The 21,855-nt window shown below is 39.1% G+C and overlaps 2 protein-coding genes across 3 annotated transcripts; one reads left to right on the top strand and one right to left on the bottom strand.

Moving 5' to 3' along the window:
- The first annotated feature begins 4,417 nt into the window (after window positions 1-4,417).
- gpr19 (G protein-coupled receptor 19) lies at window positions 4,418-11,536 on the top strand. Of its 2 annotated transcripts, none has more exons than XM_041976905.1 (2): window positions 4,418-4,792; window positions 9,400-11,536. In XM_041976905.1, the coding sequence occupies exon 2, from the start codon at window positions 9,426-9,428 to the stop codon at window positions 10,698-10,700; it is 1,275 nt and encodes a 424-aa protein (XP_041832839.1). In that variant the 5' UTR covers window positions 4,418-4,792; window positions 9,400-9,425; the 3' UTR covers window positions 10,701-11,536. The 2 variants fall into 2 exon arrangements, with proteins under 2 accessions (XP_041832839.1, XP_041832841.1); XM_041976907.1 differs by lacking the exon at window positions 4,418-4,792 and adding an exon at window positions 6,800-8,329.
- Window positions 11,537-14,067: 2,531 nt separating this feature from the next.
- Window positions 14,068-17,243, bottom strand: crebl2 (cAMP responsive element binding protein-like 2). Its single transcript, XM_041978133.1, has 3 exons — window positions 17,003-17,243; window positions 14,781-14,978; window positions 14,068-14,705 (listed from the first exon to the last, which is right to left on the bottom strand). The coding sequence occupies exons 1-3, from the start codon at window positions 17,015-17,017 to the stop codon at window positions 14,550-14,552; spliced, it is 369 nt and encodes a 122-aa protein (XP_041834067.1). The 5' UTR covers window positions 17,018-17,243; the 3' UTR covers window positions 14,068-14,549.
- Window positions 17,244-21,855: the final 4,612 nt, after the last annotated feature.

The following is a 21,855-nucleotide window of genomic DNA, read 5'->3' as shown; positions in this document are numbered from 1 at the left end:
AAAATAAAAAATAAAAAAGTTTCCAATCACAAAATTTTTAAGAATGACTGCTCCAGGCTTCCGTACTAAGCAAATGTGTTGTTACCATTTATGATGCGATTCAAAGATAAAACCGGATTTTATGGACTCAGATGTGATTACCTAATTAGTTATTTTCTAAGCTCTATTGTCCAAACCCTCTTCTCATGAAAAACAGATTTTTTATCATTTATATTTTCTTTTTAATAAATTTGTTTAGTTGTGACTTGAATCTCTGCATCTTTAAACAGAATTTTCATTTTCCCATCGAGTTTCTCTTCTTCAGATTTTCTCCTCTCGTCGTCCTCCATCTGTCTCTCCTCCCATCAGCTCCATTGTTGGGTTCCCATAGCAACCAGCATGTTCTCCTCTTTGCTGCAGTTGTCATGGCAACCTGCGGCGACAGCATCCATCTGTCAGCACGGGGCCAATGACTGCAGATGGACGCCGTCGTTCCCTTTTATAGAGTGGACATGTCGGAGGCCGGCGGGGGCAGAGAGCAGCTCGACGGGAAGCGGTGAGACTGCAAGCTGCTGTAAACAACAACAACACTGTAAACAACAACATGCTGAGGCAGAACACATTAGCTTCTTGAGGAGGAGGATGAAGATGTGACGTTTGAGGGCCTGAGCTGATATAATAGTCCCGATTGATACAGGTTCATGTTGAAGAACATTTTACTTCATTTCAGACCCAAAACCAAACCGAGGATGGAACCTGCTGGATGCTGCAGGCCGACGGAGCTTTTTCCTCCATCTTTTTCCACGCTGACATTTCAGTCAGACCTCAGCATCATCAACAGGGAGAAAAAATAAAAATCTGAACATTTAAAGTAAAAATCTGGATATTAAAAGGAAATTTAAGAGATCAACCTAAATATTATGGCATGTTTTGTTTTTTTTTTAAATCCTGATGTTTGCTTCATACCTGCAGCGATAAACACAGTAAGAACTCGTCACAGCTGGTTCAGATTCAGATGAACTCGTCCACGTTCATTTTTCTCTTCCTACGTCTTCTTTATGGTTCCATAAAGAGCTGCAACACCACAACAATCTGAGCAGATTGGCCCACATTTCTGCATTTGCATTTATCTGTTCTGTTACCATCAAGATGTTCAAAAAACAACTCTGAGGTTTCTACAGTTTAACTGGCTTTATTTGACTGGGTTTAACAGTTTACATACAACAATATCACCCTTTGAAGTCACATTTATAGTTTGTGTTCTTCTAATCTGCATTAGTGATCCTTCACCATGGGGCCACGATTGGGCCCGCAACGCTACCTGGAGGACCACAAAGAATTGTCGGTTCAAGGTTCAAGGAATGGCATCAGTAAAAACAATCAGTCACAAACACACAAATAACACAAAATATTTAAAAGGGCTATAATAAAAATAATAAATTAATAAGAAAATCTTAAATTGTAGGTATCAGATATTCCTGTCACTTCTCACTACCTGGTGGCAGGAATGTGTCAGTCAGTTGCTTAAGTAGAAGATGTTCAGCTTGCCACTAGCCCGTAGCGAAAGTCATTAACTGGCACTGTTCCCACATTTTGTAAAAACACTGTTGTTAAACCTCTGAGGAACAAGCCTGGCCTTGACCCTCTGGTTTTAGGAAGTTATCAGCTCATTTCTAAACTAACACTGGTGTGTATGATCCTGGAAAAATGTGTGCTTGATCAACTGCAACCACTTTGAGATGCCAATGGCACTTTAGACTCATTCCATTCTGGCTGCAAAGCGTTTCGCAGCACAGAGTCTGTGCTTCTTATGGTTGTTAATTACCTGCTTTTAATGAGTGATTCTGGTAGTTCTGCCATTTCAGTGCTCTTAGACCTGACAGCTGCTTTCAACACGGCAGACCAACTCTTTTATCTCGTTTGGAAAACTGTGGGTGTCAGGGCAACTGCTCTCAAGTGGTTTCAATCTTACTTGAGTGGGAGGTCCTTTTTAGTTTGACTGGGGACCTCATCTTCTGCTCCTCTGCACTGTGGAGTCCCACAGGGTTCTCTCCTTGAGCCATTTCTTTTTGCCCTGTACCTCCTCTCACTCAGGGAGGTTTTTAGAAAAGATGGCATGTTGCATCATTTCTATGCTGATGACTGCCAAATTTACATGCCCTCTTTGACTTGAGAGCCCTCCAAAAATTTTGTTCGTCCCAAAGTCACCACCTTGGTGTCGCCATGGACGCAATTTTAAACTTGACAACCAGGTCAGTGCCGTTTAAAATCGAGTTTTTATTGCCTTCATCTTTTATCAAAGGTGATATCTTTTTTATCTTTTAATCTGTTTGGACAGGTTGTGCATGCTTTTATTTCTTCTCATCTGGACTACTACAACGCTCTTTATTCAGGCATCTGTAGTAACGCAGTTAGTCTAGAACTCTTTTCGACTTTTAACTGGAGCCAGAAAATTCAAACACCTCACCCCTATTTTAGCTTCTTTGCACTGGCTGCCTGTATGTTTCAGAATTGTTTTTAAGATTTTATTATTTGTATTTAAAACTTTAAATGGACTGCCCCCCCCCCCCCCCCCCAAAATTTCCCTGAGGATTCTCCAAAGGGATTAATAAAGTATTTCTATTCTATTCTGTTTCTATTCTAATACATTACTGCCTCCAAATGTACCCTCCAGCACGCTCTGAGGCCCGTCCCAGCTTGTGGTGACTAAGGCGAGAATTAAAACTAGACGGGGGGACAGGGCCTTCTCTGTACTAAGCCCCAGACTCTGGAACGCCCTTCCCCTCCAAGTCCGATCTGCCCCCACAGTGGAGAACTTTACGTCTCTTCTAAAGACCCACTTTTATTCTCTGGATTTTAACACCACACAAGTTGTGTGTTCCTCCGTGTCTTTTTATTTGTTATCTTTTCACTTCATTTATTTTATTTTTTCACTTGTTTTTATTGTTTTAATAAGAGATGGTGTAGCTAAACAAAGAAATATTTGTTATTGTTTTTATTTTTATGTATTTTATTTATTTTATTAATAATATTGCTGCTTCAATGTGCAGCACTTTGGAGGCTTGTTTTTGTTTAAATTGTGTGCTTTATAGATAAAGTGGACTGGTTTAAAAAGCATTTAAAACAAAAAGAAGAAGAAGAAAAGAAGATAAAAGTTTGCCAAACCCCTCAAAAAGCTGAACTTTTGCACAAGTAAACTCTGATTCATTAAGATTAAATGTTGTAACGAAGCAGTAATGTTCAGGCTACTGCGGCCCACAGTATCACATGCTGACTGCGTGTTAACACATCAGTAGTCTGTTTACTGGATCAGTACCAACACTTGCAGTATCGTACACCCTGTCAGTTAGTGCTGATGAAGATGATGATGCTGCTGCTGCAGGTGGAGGAGGATCTAACATTACCTGCCTGCTTTGTTTAGCTTAGTGGACCAATCCACCCTCTCATTATTGATCATTTAAATGCCTTCAGGACCAAACAGGAATTATTTTTCTATAACTGTCAGGACAAACATTACTCCGCCATAAAATTTAATTTTAATGATTTCATCGTCCTTCCCAGGCTTCCGCCAGGAAAAATAGTCCCTCTAGCAAACAGAACATTAATGTTGCCGGTGTTGCCTGGCAACATGTTGGATAGAAATAACTATGAATTTCTGTTAGGATAAGTGAATGCACTACTGGGGGATGATCTTACAAGTGGTCATTATAAGAAATGTGGGATAATTCTCTGCAGTGTTCTGAGGAAGTGTTTAATAACCTGAACACGAGTAAAGATCAACCAGCTGGTTCTGGGCTAAAATCTGATCCTCAGCCTAAGTTGTTATCTGGTTTTGCTCATTCATCAAAGTAAATTCATATTATTAAAGATATTTCTAAATCCATTCAGTGATGTTTTTATTTTATGGAATCGTGTGGTGGATTTCACGAGTCGCTATATGGATTATATATATATGTATATATATATATATATATATATATATATATATATATATATATATATATATATATATACCTATATATCTTTTTCATGTGCAGTGGACAAACATGCTCAACGTTTGGTTATGAGGATCAAAAATGGACTAAAATCTGATTTTAGAGGCTGATTTGAGCAAAATCACTAACCAGCCTCAGAGCAAACAAGTATGACAATATTTCCAAAGACTATACCTACAGATTGTTTTAAGCACCAAACTGAATTGTTTATAAAATTCTGCGCAGCATTGTTTTCTGAGCGACCTAAATTTATCCTGCGGTAGGATGTTTCAACAAGGTAACACATTTCGACGGAACACCGGTCCGCTTGGTGAAAATGAGGCTTAAGTGACCTGAGATGTCTGAGTTGGCGTATATAAACAACTGAATTTAGATTTATATGTTTTCTTTATTTTTAATGTCATTATTTCGACCTGGCCCCCTTTTTTTCTCTTTGTTTTTTCATCAGCTACATCTTCATCCTCCGGACGTCCATGATCCCTGCTGCCTGCACGGACGTCCTCCTCTTCCTCCTCCTCCTCCTCCTCTTCCTCCTCCCGCTGTGAATTACGGAAAAACACCAGGATGAAGCTCCCGCTCCGCTACCAGCCGCTGATCCCGTCCTCCAGCCCGCCTCTCTGCAGGATTCTGTAGCACCGGGACCGACTCGGAACCCTGCATCCCACTGAGGACCGCACGTCTTCGGCTCGGTTCCGTCCAACATCCATCGCCTCGGTGAGGCCGCATCCAAGAAGCTGCGACACGGCTTGTTGACGTGTCTGCGCGCGCGTTCAGTGATGAAGGAGATCCAGGTGTGAAGATCTGATGATGCCGAACATGTAAGATGGAGCCGATTTTTATTGATTATTATTTCTGACATTTTCTCTGAAGTCAGACACGTTGAGATTTTTCTGATCGGAACATCCAGAGTCTGGGTTCCTCAGTATTTTCCGCGAAGAGCTTCAGACTCGCTTTAGGCTGTGAGCTGATGAAGAGGAGGAATCAGGAGGAAGAGCTGGTAAATGGTGATACAGATGATAACAGATCAGCAGCTCTAGGGTTGGATGTTTTGCTGGTGGCCACAAAAATCCGATTTAGCTACAGAGAAGAAGAGCGTCCCCAGAGGCACGTGCCCCGGTATGAGTGTGCAGCAGTGAGGGACAAGATGGCCTAACAGGAGCAAGGACAGAAGTTATCTTAGAATAATGTGTAGTTTTATGGAAATACAAGCTCCAGTTTGCTTTGAATTCTCCATTTACAATAATTCTGGTGGTCCCCTCTCACCCGTTCAAAACGGTGCGCATGCACCTGTTTCAGTAAGTTACTATCCTACAGGGAGCCTACAGCCACAGGAGGTGGGAAATAGCAGGTCTTTAAAGGCAAATCAGACTAGAAAAACTGAAAAGAAAAGAGGGAAATGAAGAGAGAAGCAGCTACTTGCTAATTTCTTAGAGAAGAGATGAGCTCACCTAAGTCTGAGCTGATACAGCACGTTTGGATTTATTTAGAGATAAAACAAATTCATTATCAGAAATTCATCTAAGTTATTACTCATCTGACTCTGAGATGTCAATATTTTGTCTTTTTCCCAGAGAGCTACTACGACATATTTAGCATTAATAGATTCTTTCTTGAATTTAAGGAAGCTCTCACTGTCATCACTATCTGAAAAACAGAAGGCAGCAGACCTTTAAAACAACTAAAACAGGAAATATTCCAACTTTAGGGCCATGTTGAACAATCAGTGAGACAGAGTTTGATTATTATGACTGTCGTTGAGTCAAATTTAATGTCTAATAGTAAATAATATCATCTTGATAAAGGCTATTTTATAATAATGATGATATTATAATTAATTAATTACAGTCCACCAGTAAAGTGTTAATCCTGCATTTATAAGTTAAATAAGTTAAAGAGGTTCTAGCAAGGCCCATTTATGGGAGAACAAATCCCATCTTTTAACAACTTATTTGTTGAAACACATTTCCAACAATCACTAATATTTAAATCTGACAATTTGACTTTTATTAAGTAGGTTTTTCAAAGAAATCCTCCAAGAAATAAAACTGGCGTCACCTGATTACCACAATAATCTGATCTTCAACTGGAAGAATTTTCTAACTAGAATCCATGTTAATTTATACATCTCATTAGATTATAAATTCTCTCTGTTTCCCTTCTGGTTGAAAACACACACAAAGATGGATCTTTTATTTAAAAAAGTATATTACAACCGTTTATTATTATTATTATTATTATTAGGTGTTTGGCAGCATTAGTAACAGTCGGGTTTGCAAAGGGAGTAGATGAAATGTAACGTTGCTCATTTTATAAACACAGCAGGTCTTAATAAAAAATGCGATCTGTGTGATGGGGGGCCTGGGCCCCCATGTCGAGAAGCACCCCTGCAGTCCCAGTTCAGTCGTCTTTATTTCCAAGTAATTTCTCCCATTAACCTTCAGGCATCACTTTCATTTGAAGTCATTACAGAGTAAAAACTTTACACATTTATATTTTTCTGCTTTTTTAAGCATGAATAAAAAAAAATTGAGCTTTGCTCAAAACTACCAAATATTAAAACTATTTTGAGGATTTAACCCTTTAAATGGCAGTTTGAGTTCTTGATGTCCCTGTTGTTGTCCTCACCTTTTAGGATAAAATGTCCCGTTAAGTTACATTAAATCCACATTTTTCATCTAATTTGTCACACTGTATAATGATGCATTCAGTGACGTTTGGGTTTTATTTTCTAGAAAAATAGTCAGTAAAAGCAGCTCCATTACAGGCCTGAGACTGTTAGCAAAATCAAGTCAATCAAAAGCTGATTTTAAAATGTGTGAAGAGACTTTCTGAAGAAGAACTGTTCCTTATGCACAACAGCCAGTATAACGGCCAGATTTAGAGATGAAAATTTACTCAAATGGACAAAAATGTCCATAATGACAGACAAAGTTTGGTCTGTTTTCATCTTCTTAATGATCACACTTCTCTATTAACGTTTTCATATTTTTCATTTTAAATATGCCATGATTATAATTAATAATTTGTCCTAGTCCATTACTGGATGGTCCATCCCAGATGCCCCTGAGTCCGGAGAAATCGACTCTGGATCTCTGGACCAGGTTAACATCCGGCTTCTTTTCTGCTCAGTAACTCTGGAAAGTAGAGCTGGATGAAGGTTTCCATAGTAACCCTTCTTCATCATCCAACCTCCAGCTGGTGATGGTTGTTCTGGATGCAGATCCATGGGAGGGATCTGAGAACTGAACTGAGTTGAAATATGCCTCCCTGGTCCTTTACACCTTGAAATTCCTCCCGGTTTAATAAGGACAAATATGGAAACCTTTCTTTGAGGAGCTTTGCTTTAAATTTTTTTTATCAGATTTTTTTGGAACATCTCTGACCCTCAGAGACTTTCATGGATGCTGAAGTTGGTCCAAATCATTATTTCTGTCAGCTGGTTTTACCAACACCAGATTATCTTCATCCCAGTCTTTTTCCGGGATCTGCTGCAGCTCTGAAATGTAAAAATGGAGGAAAATAAACAAGTGAAATAAAGCTGCTGAGACAGAAGATAAAACATTTAGACTTTATTCAGTCTGCAGGGAAAGTCAGAGTAAAAATGGAGGAATCGTGTTTACACAGTCATCACATTTATGAAACAATCTCAGATGGAGCCCCTTCCTCTATAATTCATCAGCATGTCCACCAATCACAGAGCTGAAAGGACTCCTTTGTCTCCCCAGCAGCACAGAGCTGGACATCTGATAGGATGGCAAACTGGTTTTAAATATTTCCACCACCTCTGATGGATTTGGTCTCATTTAGCCTCAAAAGTTGATTTCCACCGTGATGTTCCTCCGTCTGGATTACCGCACTAATGGATGAAGTGAAACTGCAGCACAAAGCCTTTAAAAGCTGCTCATTAATATTCTCTGTGATTCATTTTGATCTGCTAATCAGTCTAAGCTGAGCAACATGAATCATATTTCACACCTCAGACACTTCGACGGCATCATCCATCGGCAGATTCCTCCATTAAAACCCGAATAATCCATCATTAATCTGGATTACAGCTTCTACCTGAAAGTAAAGGATTAATAGCAAGATAATTCAGTTTATTGACAAACTGGGATTTATCTTTTTATCCCTGTACAGGAGGCATATTAGCTGACTCATCAAGCATCAGTCAGGATGGATGCAGTTGCTAAGACTAAATCCAGCTGAGTCAGCACCACAGCGACTACAAACGCAGATCTTCGCATCCTTAATAGGCGCCCTCTGAGGAAATCAGCATCTCTGCAGGATGTAAACTGGTCCCATTGAGACAGTAATTAAATCAGGAGCAGCGGATTATACTGCTTCCAGTGGTGAAGGTGATGATGATGATGTGCTGCTGATGTGATGCTGAACGAAACTGTAGCTTTGTTTTACGTTTTTAAACAAGTTCCTGCTCATGTTTCCAATACATGAATGAAAGTTTAAAATGCAGCAACATTTCCCCAGATGTGATTTTCTCTGATGGAACAAGGTCTTCATCAAACGTTTTCATCAGATGATTTCCTCTGACGGAAATTCAGCTTGTTTTCAACTTTGAACGCGTCTTGGTTAGCCCTGAAAGAAAAGCAGCTGTGTTATTACACTATCTAAACAACCTAACTACCGCCTGTTAACCTGCTAGCTAAAAGTATTTTTTTTAAATCTATATAGATTTTTATATATATATATTTAAAATATATCTATATATATTTTAATCTGCCAACTAACAAGCTTTCTCTGCCTATACATCAACCATCCAGCTAATTTAACATACCAGTCAACCCATCAAATATCCCAACTATTTCATTGTATCAGAAAACCACCAATAAATACTGATTATTAAACCTGACAAACAAACCAGCCTTATGGATGAAGCCAATCAATCACTATTACAACCCAAATAAACAAAAAGAATGAACCAAACTACAGACAAAGAAATCTATTTAATCCTTTAAAGCCTCTCCCAAGAAATAATGTCCAGAAAACTATCATTTTAAAACCTCCAGTCTTTATTTGGCCCTTTAACAAAATGCAAAAAAGTAATAAATAAAAAGAAATTTGCATGTATGTACTGTTTATTAAGGTGTGATACATCAGAATGTAGTGCAAAAAGTGTCCACCAGGGGGCAGAAGACAGAAGACAAGTATCAGGTTGTATACAACAAGGTTTGGTGCTAAGTTTCTACCATTAAACGATGTAGTAGAGGCTTCCTGTTATGCTGTCAGTGTGAATGGCAGGTCTTGATCAAGTATTGAGTCCAGAATATCAATATGCCCATCCCTACAATCTATATCCTCTTTAATACAACTATATTAATCTGCAGACTAAATCCACAAACCCATATGCAAACCTCCAACCAATCACCAAGCATGACCCTGAAAAATGTTTGTGTTCATGTCTCTGCAGCTCCTCCCTGATGCAGCAGTACAGATATGGTGTACGCCCAGTCAACCAACAGAGTCGGTGTAAATCCCTCCCTCTACTCTCCATCTTTCATGTATCAGATGTCCTTTAACTACTCCAAGAGAGAGAACTCCACTGTCCTGGCCACCTTTCCCACCACTACACTCTGCAGCCTCGAAGACTCATCCTCCAGCCAGCTGAATGCCACCTCGGCTTCTTATCAGCTGACTTCAGGCGAGGTTGCCGTCCTGGGCCTGGTGTTTGGGGTTCTTTGGCTGGTTTCCATTCTGGGAAATGCCCTGGTCTGCCTGGTCATCCACCGGAGCCGACGGACTCAGTCTACCACCAACTACTTTGTGGTGTCGATGGCCTGCGCCGACCTGCTCATGAGTCTCGGCTGCGCTCCGCTGGTCCTCCTGCAGGTAGCCTCGGGAAGATGGCCGCTGAGTGCTGCCGCCTGCAGGTTGGTGCGCTACCTACAGCACCTCTGTCCTGGCGTTCAGGTCTACGTCCTCCTCTCCATCTCTGTGGACCGTTTCTACACAATTGTGTATCCTCTTAGCTTCAAGGTGTCCAGGGAAAAGGCGAAGAAGATGATCCTTGCCTCATGGCTGTTTGATGCGGCCTTCGTCTTGCCATGCCTCTTTTTCTATGGATCTGCATCTGTAGACAGTCATTGTGACTTTTTCCTCCCAGACAGCTGGGGCAGTATAGCCTACGCTGCAGTTCATCTTCTGGTTGGTTTCCTGGTCCCAGTGGCGTTGATCACATCTTTCTACCAGCGAGTGGTTCGCTACATCTGGAGGATCAGTGCTGATGGCCACACGGTGCGCCGGACGATGAACATCGTACCACGGACTAAAGTCAAAACTATCAAGATGTTCCTCATGCTCAACTCAGTCTTCTTCCTCACCTGGACACCTTTTTACGTTGCCCAGCTGTGGCACCCCAGTGAGTCAGCTGGCCCCAGCAAGCAGGGACTCCTGCTTTTCACTACCATTGCCTGGATGTGCTTCAGCTCTACGGCGTCCAAACCCACTCTGTACTCAGTCTACAATGCAAACTTTAGGCGAGGCATGCGGGAGACCTTCTGCACGTCATCCATGAAGTGCTACCGTAGTAATGCATACACCATCACCGCCAGCTCACGGATGGCCAAAAAGAACTACGTCGGGGTGGTGGACATGCCTGTGCAAGCACAAACCCTCACCAAGGAAATGGTGTACAATGCATTTGACCGAGAGCCGAAAGAGACAAAGGTGGCTTGGCCCACTAATACCAACCCTCCAAACACGTTTGTGTGACTGACTTTGGACAATTTTTAAATGACAAACAAACCACAAAACAAACCAAACAATGCTAATTTTAGCAGATGAGCTGCCTGCTGTATGCTAGCATCGTCTAAAAGTTTCACCGAATGTGTTCAGTGTGTAAAAAGGGCTTTTTTTCTGACATAACAAACCTCCTGGCAGCCATCACTTTTATACTTCATGTTCAGGTCAGTACTTATTTCTGTGTCGTGTTTCGATGGATTGTTTTTGTCAAGGACACAACAGACTTCACCTTTTAGTAACACCAGCTAGTTAGCCCGCTAACATCATCTGTGGCCCTCTGTCCGTGTTTTGTTGTAACTGCATCTGGTTTGCTGCTGTAATCCATGTGCTAGAAGCTGCCTCATACATTACTGCTGACATTGTGTGCTTCACTACTTTATCAGTAACAGTGAGTCAGCAGGAGAAAAAAAACAGTAAGTCAGCTAGCTAACAAAATAGTGAGTCAGCTAGCTAACAGTGACTTAACAAAATGCTGAAAGAACGGCTAGTTATCAGGAACTAGACTGAATCACAGATGTTTTTTATGAAGCTGATGTGGGGGGATGGATTTCAGTCATCCTGAAATGTTAAAGTTAAAGCCATAAACTGTTTGCCTAGATGGTGTTTGGACTTGGAACAAAATTCATGTTAGCATACCAAACTCTTGTAGTTGAGTCTTTGTTGTAAATGATTATCGGTAGGTGGGTTTCTTGACTTGATGCCCATCCAGGGGACAGAAACAACTCTGAATCTGACTTGTTAAAAATTAAAATAATGCACTAGATGTTTCTGGTCTGAGCCAACAAACAATAAACTTCTTGATTAGAGTCCCAGATGGGATTTACTATCCCATATTTCTTTTGTTGGGATACCATTTTGTTTTTCCACCTGATCTGAGGTTGACGAATGTCTGGTCTGCTGGATGCTGAATTCTGACATCAGATTAATCATTTTATGTTTTTATGCACTCTCAGTAGAAATGAGAAACATCCATCTGTCCACCCAGAGACGGGGACTCGAGTCTCACTTCCGTAACTACATGGACTTTTCTTAATGTGGCATATGTTTGCAACTAGCTCAGCACCACAGCGGCATAAACATTATCTTGTTGCCACCTTTGTACTAAAAAAATGTTAACTCCATCAGACCCGCCCTGGATAATGTAAAACTGGGACCGGTAAAACATCAGACCCACTGGAAAGTGGAAAGGCTCCAGCTGTTGCTTCAGTGATGTTAGAAATATTTATTGGACCTGGACGTTTTGCATCTAAATATATTAAAATGTTATGAAATTTTTTTTTATTTTTATTCTAAAAAGTTTAACATTTATATTTTCTGTATTCATCTCACAGATTACGCAGCTGAAAGTGACTTGTCCCATCTATCCATCCTTCCGTCAGTCAGTCTGTCCGTCCGTCCGTCCGTCCGCCCGTCCATCCATCCATCCGTCCATATTCTGCTACTTATCCCTGACCAGGTCTCCAGACCTCCTTCTTCCCATCCACCTCCAACTCAGTCATAAAATCATGTTTTTACAGTACAAATTAAAAAAAAAAACATAACAAAAATTTTTTTTTTATGAGTTTCAAAGTTATTTAAAATCTTTGTTATCAGTTTATTGACTCATAATTTACTGAATTTGTAAAACAAACCACTGAAAATTTAACAACTAGTTTAATAAATAAGCTAAAAAAAAGAGGATTGGATTTAACAGGAGATCAAATTTTGGTTCAGTATTAACTTGTTATCATACAGACTTGACAATGCAGCAGGGTTTTAGATAAATGTGGCTTCATTTAAATTTCTCTCCTCATTCAGCAGCACTTTCTTCAGGCAGCTAATTGATGTATGATCAACATAAATAGGAAATATAGAGAGAACAGGTTCTTTTCATAGATTTGGCCACAAATACAGATACTAAAAATGTGATAACAAGCTCCTGGACGTTCACTGACCTCATAGCTAACATATTGTAATGACCTTCTATAGGCTTCCAGAGACCAGCCAATCAGAATTAAGGTGCCATGATGGACCCTCAGGCTCGACCAATGAGAGAAGTATCTATTTCTACCTTCAGCTCAGTGTGGGATTCTGATTGGTCAGAACTTCTGAATTTTAACCACAAATAAACTTGGGGTCATGTGTCGGGTGAGAATCCAGCTGTGTGGAAGGTTGTTATTACCAAGCAGCCCCTCCAGGTCCCACCTCCTCCTCTTCCTCCTCTTTCTCTCCCTCCAACTCAAATAAGTCACCTGAAATAATTTCCCTGAAATAACCCCTGAAAACAAAGACTCTGATCCTTACTGGCATGAAAATCTGGCCATGATTCGTTAAATAATCCAACAAAACTAAACATTACCACTACAGAATGTCTTTGGTTGAGATTTAAAAACATAAATGAATATTTATAAGCCAAAACATTAAATCCACCGCTCTGCCCCAAAGCTTTGCAGGCCTCTGAGACTGGATCAGACTGGTTCCAGACCAGTTTTTGGTCAGTGCTGGACTTCGGAGACCAGCTGTTCCACATCTGGAAATGCTCCTGGACCGTGTCAACACCTTGATTCTTTTCTTTTTCAGCCATTCAGTTGTAGATCTGCTAAAATTAAAAGAGAGAACTTCTCTAAACAGAAAATATGATGATTCTTTCCTCTTTGTTTTGAGAATTCAAAGTTTTACGTTTCCCAGCTTGTCCTTGTTAGACTTGACCTGTCTGCATGTTGGTCCAGCTCTGGGAAACTGAGTTCATCACTTGAATCTGTGACCCAGCAGGGGGCGCTCTAACACCAGCTGGTCTGGACACCCGTAAAGGAAACTAATCTTGAGGTGTTTGTGAAGAACAGGAAGAAAATGAAAAACTGAAGATAGTTCTGGAGTTTCAGAAACTCACAATGGAATTATAAAGAAAAAAATCTATGGGACCAGAGGAGGAATCTCCATCCAGGCTGAGTTAGTTCCAGTTGGTAGAAAAACTGGTTAAAACATGTCCACCTCACTCTGGTCTGTCCAGAGGACCTTGTTCCAGATGTCTGGTTTGTTCAGATGCAGCTTTGCCAACCTGAACCGTGCTGCCATGTTCTTCTTTCTCCTGCAACCTTCCCAACAAGCCGTACTGGTTCAATCTTTATCTAACTGGACTGTCATGAACATTTAACCTGCTAAATGAGGCTTGGAGGGTCTGAGATGGAGATCTGGGTTTTGTTTTATTTTTTGTGATTTGAGACAGAGCACTTAATTTTTCTCCAGATGATAACAAATTCATATTACTTAGTTTCCTGTTTTTGCTCCTTTAGTCAGAAATATAAACATGATCACATGACGCTTTTTAAGACAAATTCTGAAAGAAAGAGACTTTCAGTGATGACTTCAGAGTTTTATTTGTTTTGAGATAAATTCAGTTTAAGCTACAAACACCAACAATCGTTTCACAAAGTGCTTCGTTACATCGGAGAAAGTGCACAAACTTTTCATCTGAAAAAGTTTTTATGAAATCAGATGTTTTCAGGATTTTTCATCCTCACCATCTTTTTTTAACACACCGCAGACATGAAGAGACACACACACATTCACAAACACTTTGAGCTGGTGTAAAAACCAGACTGAACAGCTGATCCAGGACCAGCTCTCAGATCTTTAATGCTACCACAGGAAGTCCTGCAGACCCAACATCCAGGTCAGTCATGTGACCTGTGAACAGTCAGATGATCCGTTTAACCTCCTGATGTGAAGCTAAATGTTTATCTGTGCTTGTTTACAGGTCACATCAATGCTGATGGACTTACTAAAACAGATCTACAGAAGCTGAAATGTGGGAAGCGTGAGGAAGACGAGCAGTGCGGTCTAACTCTGGCCGTTGCTGATGCTGCTATTCTTGCTGTTCTTGGATGTCTTGGTGCCGCTGCCGCCTTGAGGCATCTTCTGATCATCTCCAGTCAGCAGAGCTTTGATCTCGGACGGGATCTTCCCCTGATCCATGGCTGAGCACCACTGCTTGTACTGCAGAGGACAACAGACAGCACAACCTTACATTTGCACATTTTCACAGCCTTCACGTTTGAGGCATCTCCTCACCATCTCCAGCTCCTCTCGCAGGGCGCAGATGGCTCTCTCCTTACTGGAAACCAGTTCCTCCAGGTACTGGTAGCGCAGCTTCTTCCTGGCGCGGCACTCTCTGGCGCTCTGTCGGCTCCGTTCCAGTTTGGCCTTCAGGTCAATCTTTGCGGGTTTGCGGCCTCGTTTTCCTGGTTTCTTTATTTTGCAAGCCACCATCTGGCAACAAACATAAACGACATTTATGAATGAAAACAGAAGAAATGCATGAATGTAAATGTAAATGTACTTTATTTATACAGCACTTTACAACAACCCACTGGTGAAGCAAAGTGCTTTACAAAAGATTAAAACAATTTAAAAACACACCAGAAAACAAGTACATAAGTAAAAGATGAATAATAAAAGCACAAAAAATAGAAAGATAAAAGATAAAAATAAAAATAAATGTGTCACCACACTACTGAATGTTAAAAGCCATCCTAAAGTTATAAGTTTTAAGTTTAGATTTAAAAAGGCCCAGGTCCGTGATGAAACGCATGTCAGTGGGAAGCTTATTCCAGAGCCTGGGTGCAGCAACGAAAAAGCTCGGCCACCCCAATGTTTACATTTGGACCTGGGTACTTCCAGCAGTAGCTGGTTAGACAACCTCAGAGCCCTGCCGCACTCACGAACAGTTAGCATCTCAGATAAAAAAAGATAGGGCGAGGCCATTAGGGGCTTTAAAAACAAACATTAAAAGTTTAAAATCAGTTCTAAAATGGACTGGAAGCCAGTGGACGGAGTAAAGGATAGGAGTGACGTGCTCTTGGTGCCAGTTAAAAGCCGGGCAGCTGCGTTACATACAGAGCATTACAGTAATCTCATCTTGAGGTGTAGAAAATTTTGGTCTAACACTGCTTGATATCAGCAGTGCAGCTGCATAAAGTGCTCTGAGTGTTACTGGGCTTCAATGGCATAGATTTGCAAATCATCTGCGTAACAGTGAAAAGAAACTTTGTGCCTGGCTATGACTGACCCAAGCGGTACCATGTATAAGGAACACAAAATAGGCCAAGAATAGAACCACACTGAACCCCACAGGAGAGCAAAGCACAAGAAGAAGACACATCACCAATCATCACAGAATAAGTTCTATTGGACAAATATCACATGAACCACTTAAGTGCCGTGCCATGGATGCCACCATAGTGTTCCAGGTGTGACAGAAGGACTGTATGGTCCACCGTGTCAAAGGCTGTGTCAAAAGCATCAAGGCAACAGGACATTTGGACTGTAACCGTATAAAAACAACTTTTCTAAAACTTTACAGAAAGGACAGGCGGGAAACATCTAAAATTTGATAACACTGAGGAGTCAAGATTAGGCATTTTAAGAAAAGGTCTAACTGTGGCATGTTTAAAAGCAGCTGGGATGGTTCCTAGACTAAGACAGGTATTAATAAGAACCACAAGACTAAGCTCTACAGTAGTAAAAGCCGTTTTCAACACTCTGGCAGGAACAACATCCAGTGGACAATTTGTAGGCTTCAAACACAGAGGGAAGGAGGAGAGACCAACCCAAGCTGCTCCAGCACAGCAGAAAGAGCTAAAAGCAGCAGAAGAGTCCTTATTAAAATTCCCCTTGATAACCCGTTTGACAGAATGAATTTTTCAACACAAAAGTAAAGAAATTTTTCACAGGTGGTGACTGAGACATCACGAAGAACATGAAAGCTTTAAGATGACAAAAAACTGATTTAATCAACTCTGTGAATACAAATGTATGCTTGTTTCTATAAACTTAATATGGCCGAAACAACAGCTGATAAAATACCTTACAGCAGGGTGAGGTCACATGATATGAAGCTTTATATATATATATATATATATATATATATAGTGTGTGTGTGTGTGTGTGTGTGTGTGTGTTTATCTCTTCACTTGTCTTTAATCTATATTTGTTTTGTATTTCATTTTTATTTATTCTTTTTTTAAATTCAAAACCTAGACAGTAGTTTTCATAGATCTGGTTGCTTATTTCTATCTGGCAATTCAAATTTTTTGCACTTATTTAACCAGTAATGAGAAAAATCGTAAGGTGCTAACTTTAGCTTAAGTTAGCCACAGGCTCTGAAGCATCTAACAAAAGTCCAGATGGCTCTTAACTCTGCCAAAACAGACACTTATGGTTATTAATTTTAACTGGTTACAGCGGTTAACTAGTTCACTATAGCTCTGCTTAGCAAGTGTTAGCTTCCTCACCTTGTTATCATCCATCTCGCTCGAGCTAACGTGTTGGCAGCTAGCTCACGTTAGCTCCACTCAGCTAAAAGCGCAGAAACGAAGAGAAAACAAAAAGCTTAAAAGACACAAACTCAAAGTTCCGAAATTTACGAAGGTCCGTTTGAGTTCAAAACAACCCAAACTCTCCCGACACAGCAGAGGAGCTGCGAGCCTGGCGGTGTTGTTGTTTTCTCCACTGTTTACATTACGCTTCCTGTCAGCATAACGTGCTTACGTCATACGTTTTTGTTTTCGTGAATAAACCTTTATTAACAAATATTAGGAAACTGGTTGAACGGGGAATTAAATAGAATTAAATTAATAAAAGTAAATTAATAATAAAATGTTAATCAGATCAACTTGAAATATATATGTTTTTCTCCGCAGTTCAAACATTTGAGAGATTAACTGAAATATTTGAGAAAGAAGAAACAAGCAAACAAGAGCTTTAAAAAATTTGTTCTGATTTTAAAAGATAAAACACAATAAAGAAATTAAAGAAAAACGAGATTTTAAAAAGTTAAAATATTTAAAAAATAATTATAACAGGATTGGTATTTTCAATAAAAGTTGTATCACTGCGACTTTATTTTTTAATTGTCAAGATCTGCAGTGATGTGAAGTTTGTGTTGAAATTACAGTTTTCTACTTTCAGAAATTACAAAAATTTGATTTTCTTAAAATGTAGTAAAAGTTAATTCAACAAGAGTTTACACCCCAGACTTTCACTTTAGTTAAAGCAGCATAAAACCTTTAACACAAATATTGAGCTGTAAAATCAAAGATATCAGGTAAAACACAGAAACTTCTGTTTAATAAATGTCTTAAAGAAATGCTTGAAACATCTCAACACTTTCATTCCGTGGTCATAAAGAAATTCTGGGCTTCCCCAAATGATGGAAATTCAGTCAGATTAACAGTAAACTTCTGCTTCTCTAACTTCTTCCCTTTTATCTGGTCAATTCATTTCTGACTAAACTTCTCTCTTCTCACGCTGGTATTATTTGTATGGAAGCTGGACTGTGCCAAAAATACAAACAAACTAGCAAATAAAACAGATTTTCTCACTAAAGCAAATATGGGACAATAAGGCGTTTATCTTAAAAACATTTTGAAAATATATTTAAAAAGTAGATTTAATGTATAAATTTTATCAATTCATTAGTTTTTATTTTCATTCAATTTTTGCTGAAAAAGTTTTGTCTATCTTTCACCAGGTGGAAATGAAACTTTTGATCAGTTACATAAAAATGAAAAGAAAACAATAATTCATAAGTCATAATTCTTGGGAGAAATTAATTCAGCATGTCGTTAAAATTTCAATAATTTTGGTCTATGGTCTAATTAAAGTTAAATTTTCAAATCTCTAAATTAAATAACTCACAAATTTTTTTTTTTCTTGTATCATAAGTTTTGAACAAAGGAAAGGTAAGTCACGGAAACCGTTAAGACCAGCTGGGAGGGAAAATGGCTCTTTGGATTGGAAAGGCTGCAGACCCCTGCACTAAACACATAAACAGGTTTAGCAGCAGTTTTCTCTTTAAACACCAACAATTAAAACATTTCTTAATATAAATAAAATCAAATATTTATGACAAAGAAGGATAAAATGTTCAGGATTTACTAACTAAAAGGTAAAAAATCAGCAGGATGAATTTAAAGCTGTGAAGCTGCTTCCTTCTAAACACAGAAGGAACAATATGTGATGAATATCAGCATCAGGTGAACAGACAGAAAGCAGGATGAGAATCTCACAGCTTCTAGATGGTGAGGAGAGAGAAATATTCACAATATACTGTGTGACTTAATCTCCTTTACCTGCACCCTCCGCTACCGGGTGTTAAGGGATTCAATCAATCAATCAGTCTTTATTTATAAAGCACTTTTCATACAAAATTGCAGCACAAAGTGCTTTCCATGGTTAAAACAATAACACGGCCAAGTGAGAGGCAGAGGAGCCACCCAACCAGACCGAAAGAACCCGCAGGACAGAGCCGCAGCAGCCACAGCCGATGAAAGCTGCTGTTGATGTAACAGTGCAGAGTTAATGTAGCACACACATGCACGCACACACACATGATAAACACAGAGATGTTGCATATTGATTATTGCGTTTTTAATTAATGGATTAATAAGGTTAATAAGGTATTAATTAGTTTTAATTAACACCATGTTCTTTATAATTTAATTTCATGTTCAGTACGTGTATAGTTGTGTTTCTTTAGGTACATTGGCGCTGACAGATTTGATTATTCAAGACAAAGTAGTGATGTGATAACAGGTGTTTCTTATTTTACCAGAATGAGTAGAGGGAGTGCAGCGTTTTACCAGGTGGAACTTTCTTTTGGGAGTCTGGATCAGACCTTTGAGACACAGCTAAGCTAAGCTTGAATGTTAGCCTGCCCCCGAGCAGGCTAGTTCTGGTGCATCAGTTACCATGGTTACTCAGCGGGTATTCAAATAAGCCATGTTGATGGAACAGAACTCTGGCTTAAATGAGCCAGCCTTATCAAGATAAGCCCAGCTTTCCTTTAATCCAGCTTCCCAGAAGATCCCCCAGGTACACAAAGTCTGAAAAAATATGTAAACACAAATGATGTCTCCCCGTGTCCACCTGACGGCATGGACACGGACGAACGACTCCAACATTTCACTGATTCCATAACTGTACGTTTCATCTTGTTATGACCAAGATTCACTGAACCAGAGGCAGAAGAAGGCCCGATTAATGCTTCATGTTTGTAAAACATAGTCATTAAACACATCTTACCTTTGCTGCAGCAGGACCAGACATGGAGGAAGAGGCCTGGACTGCAGCCTCTGCATGTGGCCAGTGAGCAAGAATTTAGAAAAAAAAACCAGCATTAACGAGTGATATAATAATTTACAGCTGTAATTAATTAATGCCTTAATGCAATATTAATGCGTTAACATGCCCATCCCTACATATTATATTATATTATGCTTTTAATTCAATCTACTTTATTTATTTTCTTTCACTTTATTACAGATAATACAATAACATAGTTTGCTGTATTTTCTAGTGTATCCTACTGTACACTGTTATAAACCACTTACTATTATTATTACAATAGAATAGAATAAAATAGAATAAAACTTTACTGTCATTGCAACAAAATGACACTGTTTATGACGCTGTGATAGACTGGCGACCTGTCCAGGTGTACCTTGCTCTCGCCTGCTAATTGCTCACGCTTCACCCAGCTACCCTGAATTGGACTAAGCTGAATAGAAAATGAATTAATAAATCATTATAATTACACAATACTGTACTGTATTATTGTATGATATGCTATAGTATAATCATATACTCTTGCTATTTGACATACATCATACGTGACAGATTACAATATACTACTGCACTATGCCATGTTATACTGTGTATTACTATCACATTACTGTTAATATTTGATTTATTGTTTACATTTACATTTTTTTTACCTTTATGTCGCATGTATTTCACTAATGCCCTGCTTTCACAGCTGCCTGTGTTTTCTAACCAGTTTCTTGTTGTTATTTTCTTTGTTTTTTACTTTCCTACACACGTGAACCTAAAAAATACTGTGTATTTTATTCTGTGTCTCCTCTCAGGGACAAATAAAGTTTCTTTACTTTAATTTAACTAAACTGAGATAATAAAATGAGCATACTTAAAAAAAAGAAAAAAGAAAAAACACACACAAATGTTCATGAATATAAATGACGGAAAGCTGCTGGTAAGAACTGTGTTCTGGTGGATGCCGGTTATCTTCAGCATGTTGCTGTCCTGGAGCTTTGATCACTTCATCACACTCATCAATGTAAGTTAGCCATGCATGCTAATTGCTCCAGTATGAGGAAAGCTTTCAGTTTTCTTCTGCCTCCATCACTTCCATTGTACCCAGTCTGCACCCCCACCTCCACACCCCAAAAGCAGCATGAGGCTCAGCTGATGCAGGGATGTTGCACAACCAGAGAACAGACTTTCAAAACACACACAGAACAAGAAAAAAAGTCTTATATGATCATAAAACTTACTCCGCTGTTGACTCAGATGACTTTTATTTTACCTTTACGGATAGTAAAGATATTATCTCAAGTAATTTCCAAAAACTGGCTTTAGTTGGGTTTGTCGTGCTTCCATGGGAACCTGCATGCATTCAGTATGGTGATGCATGTTTTTTACAGTCATGTGAAAACAGAAGTAAACCACGTTTCACTTCTAAGGTTACACTTCAGTAAATCCAACCTCAGAGAAACCAGAACAATATGACACACCACACTGTCCTTAAGCAAAACTGAAGCCGGATTGATGGAAGAAACAGTTTTTCCTTTCAGCATTTGAATGCATCATGAGTTTGGTTTATCCTGATATTCCGAATGAGGTTCATAATAACCTAGGTGCACTGTAGATTCTGGTTGGTTATGGATGCAGAGCTGGACATTACATTTTCATCTGAAAAAAATTGTATAATTTAAAAAATTATAAGTTCTAGATAGAAGGAATTAAAAAATGATTACAAAATGTATAAACGATTTGCTTTTTGCCCCTTTAAAGTTAAATTTTTGTTAGTAAGTGTGTTTTTAAATGTGAATCTATTGTGTGAATCAATACTTCTTGAATGTAAAACATTTTTTACAAAAACATCTATCTATCATCATCTATTGGCCTTTATTTTTCTTCAGAACAAACTTCATATGAAAATAGATTTAGTACAAATAAAAACAATTAACAATGGGTGATTTTAACAAAATATGATATATCAGGTTTTGTCCCAAAATAAATAAATACATAAATTACAAATTAGCCATTTTGGTTTAATTGACCAAGG

Source organism: Melanotaenia boesemani, chromosome 23 (genome assembly GCF_017639745.1).
Source record: "Melanotaenia boesemani isolate fMelBoe1 chromosome 23, fMelBoe1.pri, whole genome shotgun sequence".
Classification (NCBI taxonomy): Eukaryota; Metazoa; Chordata; class Actinopteri; order Atheriniformes; family Melanotaeniidae; genus Melanotaenia; species Melanotaenia boesemani.
This window is presented reverse-complemented; position numbering and strand designations above follow the sequence as displayed.

Bases quoted from the DNA above. Each gene is read 5' to 3' on its own strand.
- gpr19 (XM_041976905.1), top strand. From the start codon at position 9,426: ATGGTGTACGCCCAGTCAACCAACAGAGTCGGTGTAAATCCCTCCCTC.
- crebl2 (XM_041978133.1), bottom strand. The intron at 14,706-14,780 runs GTGAGGAGATGC...TGTCCTCTGCAG, and splicing joins TGCGAGAGGAGCTGGAGATG to TACAAGCAGTGGTGCTCAGC.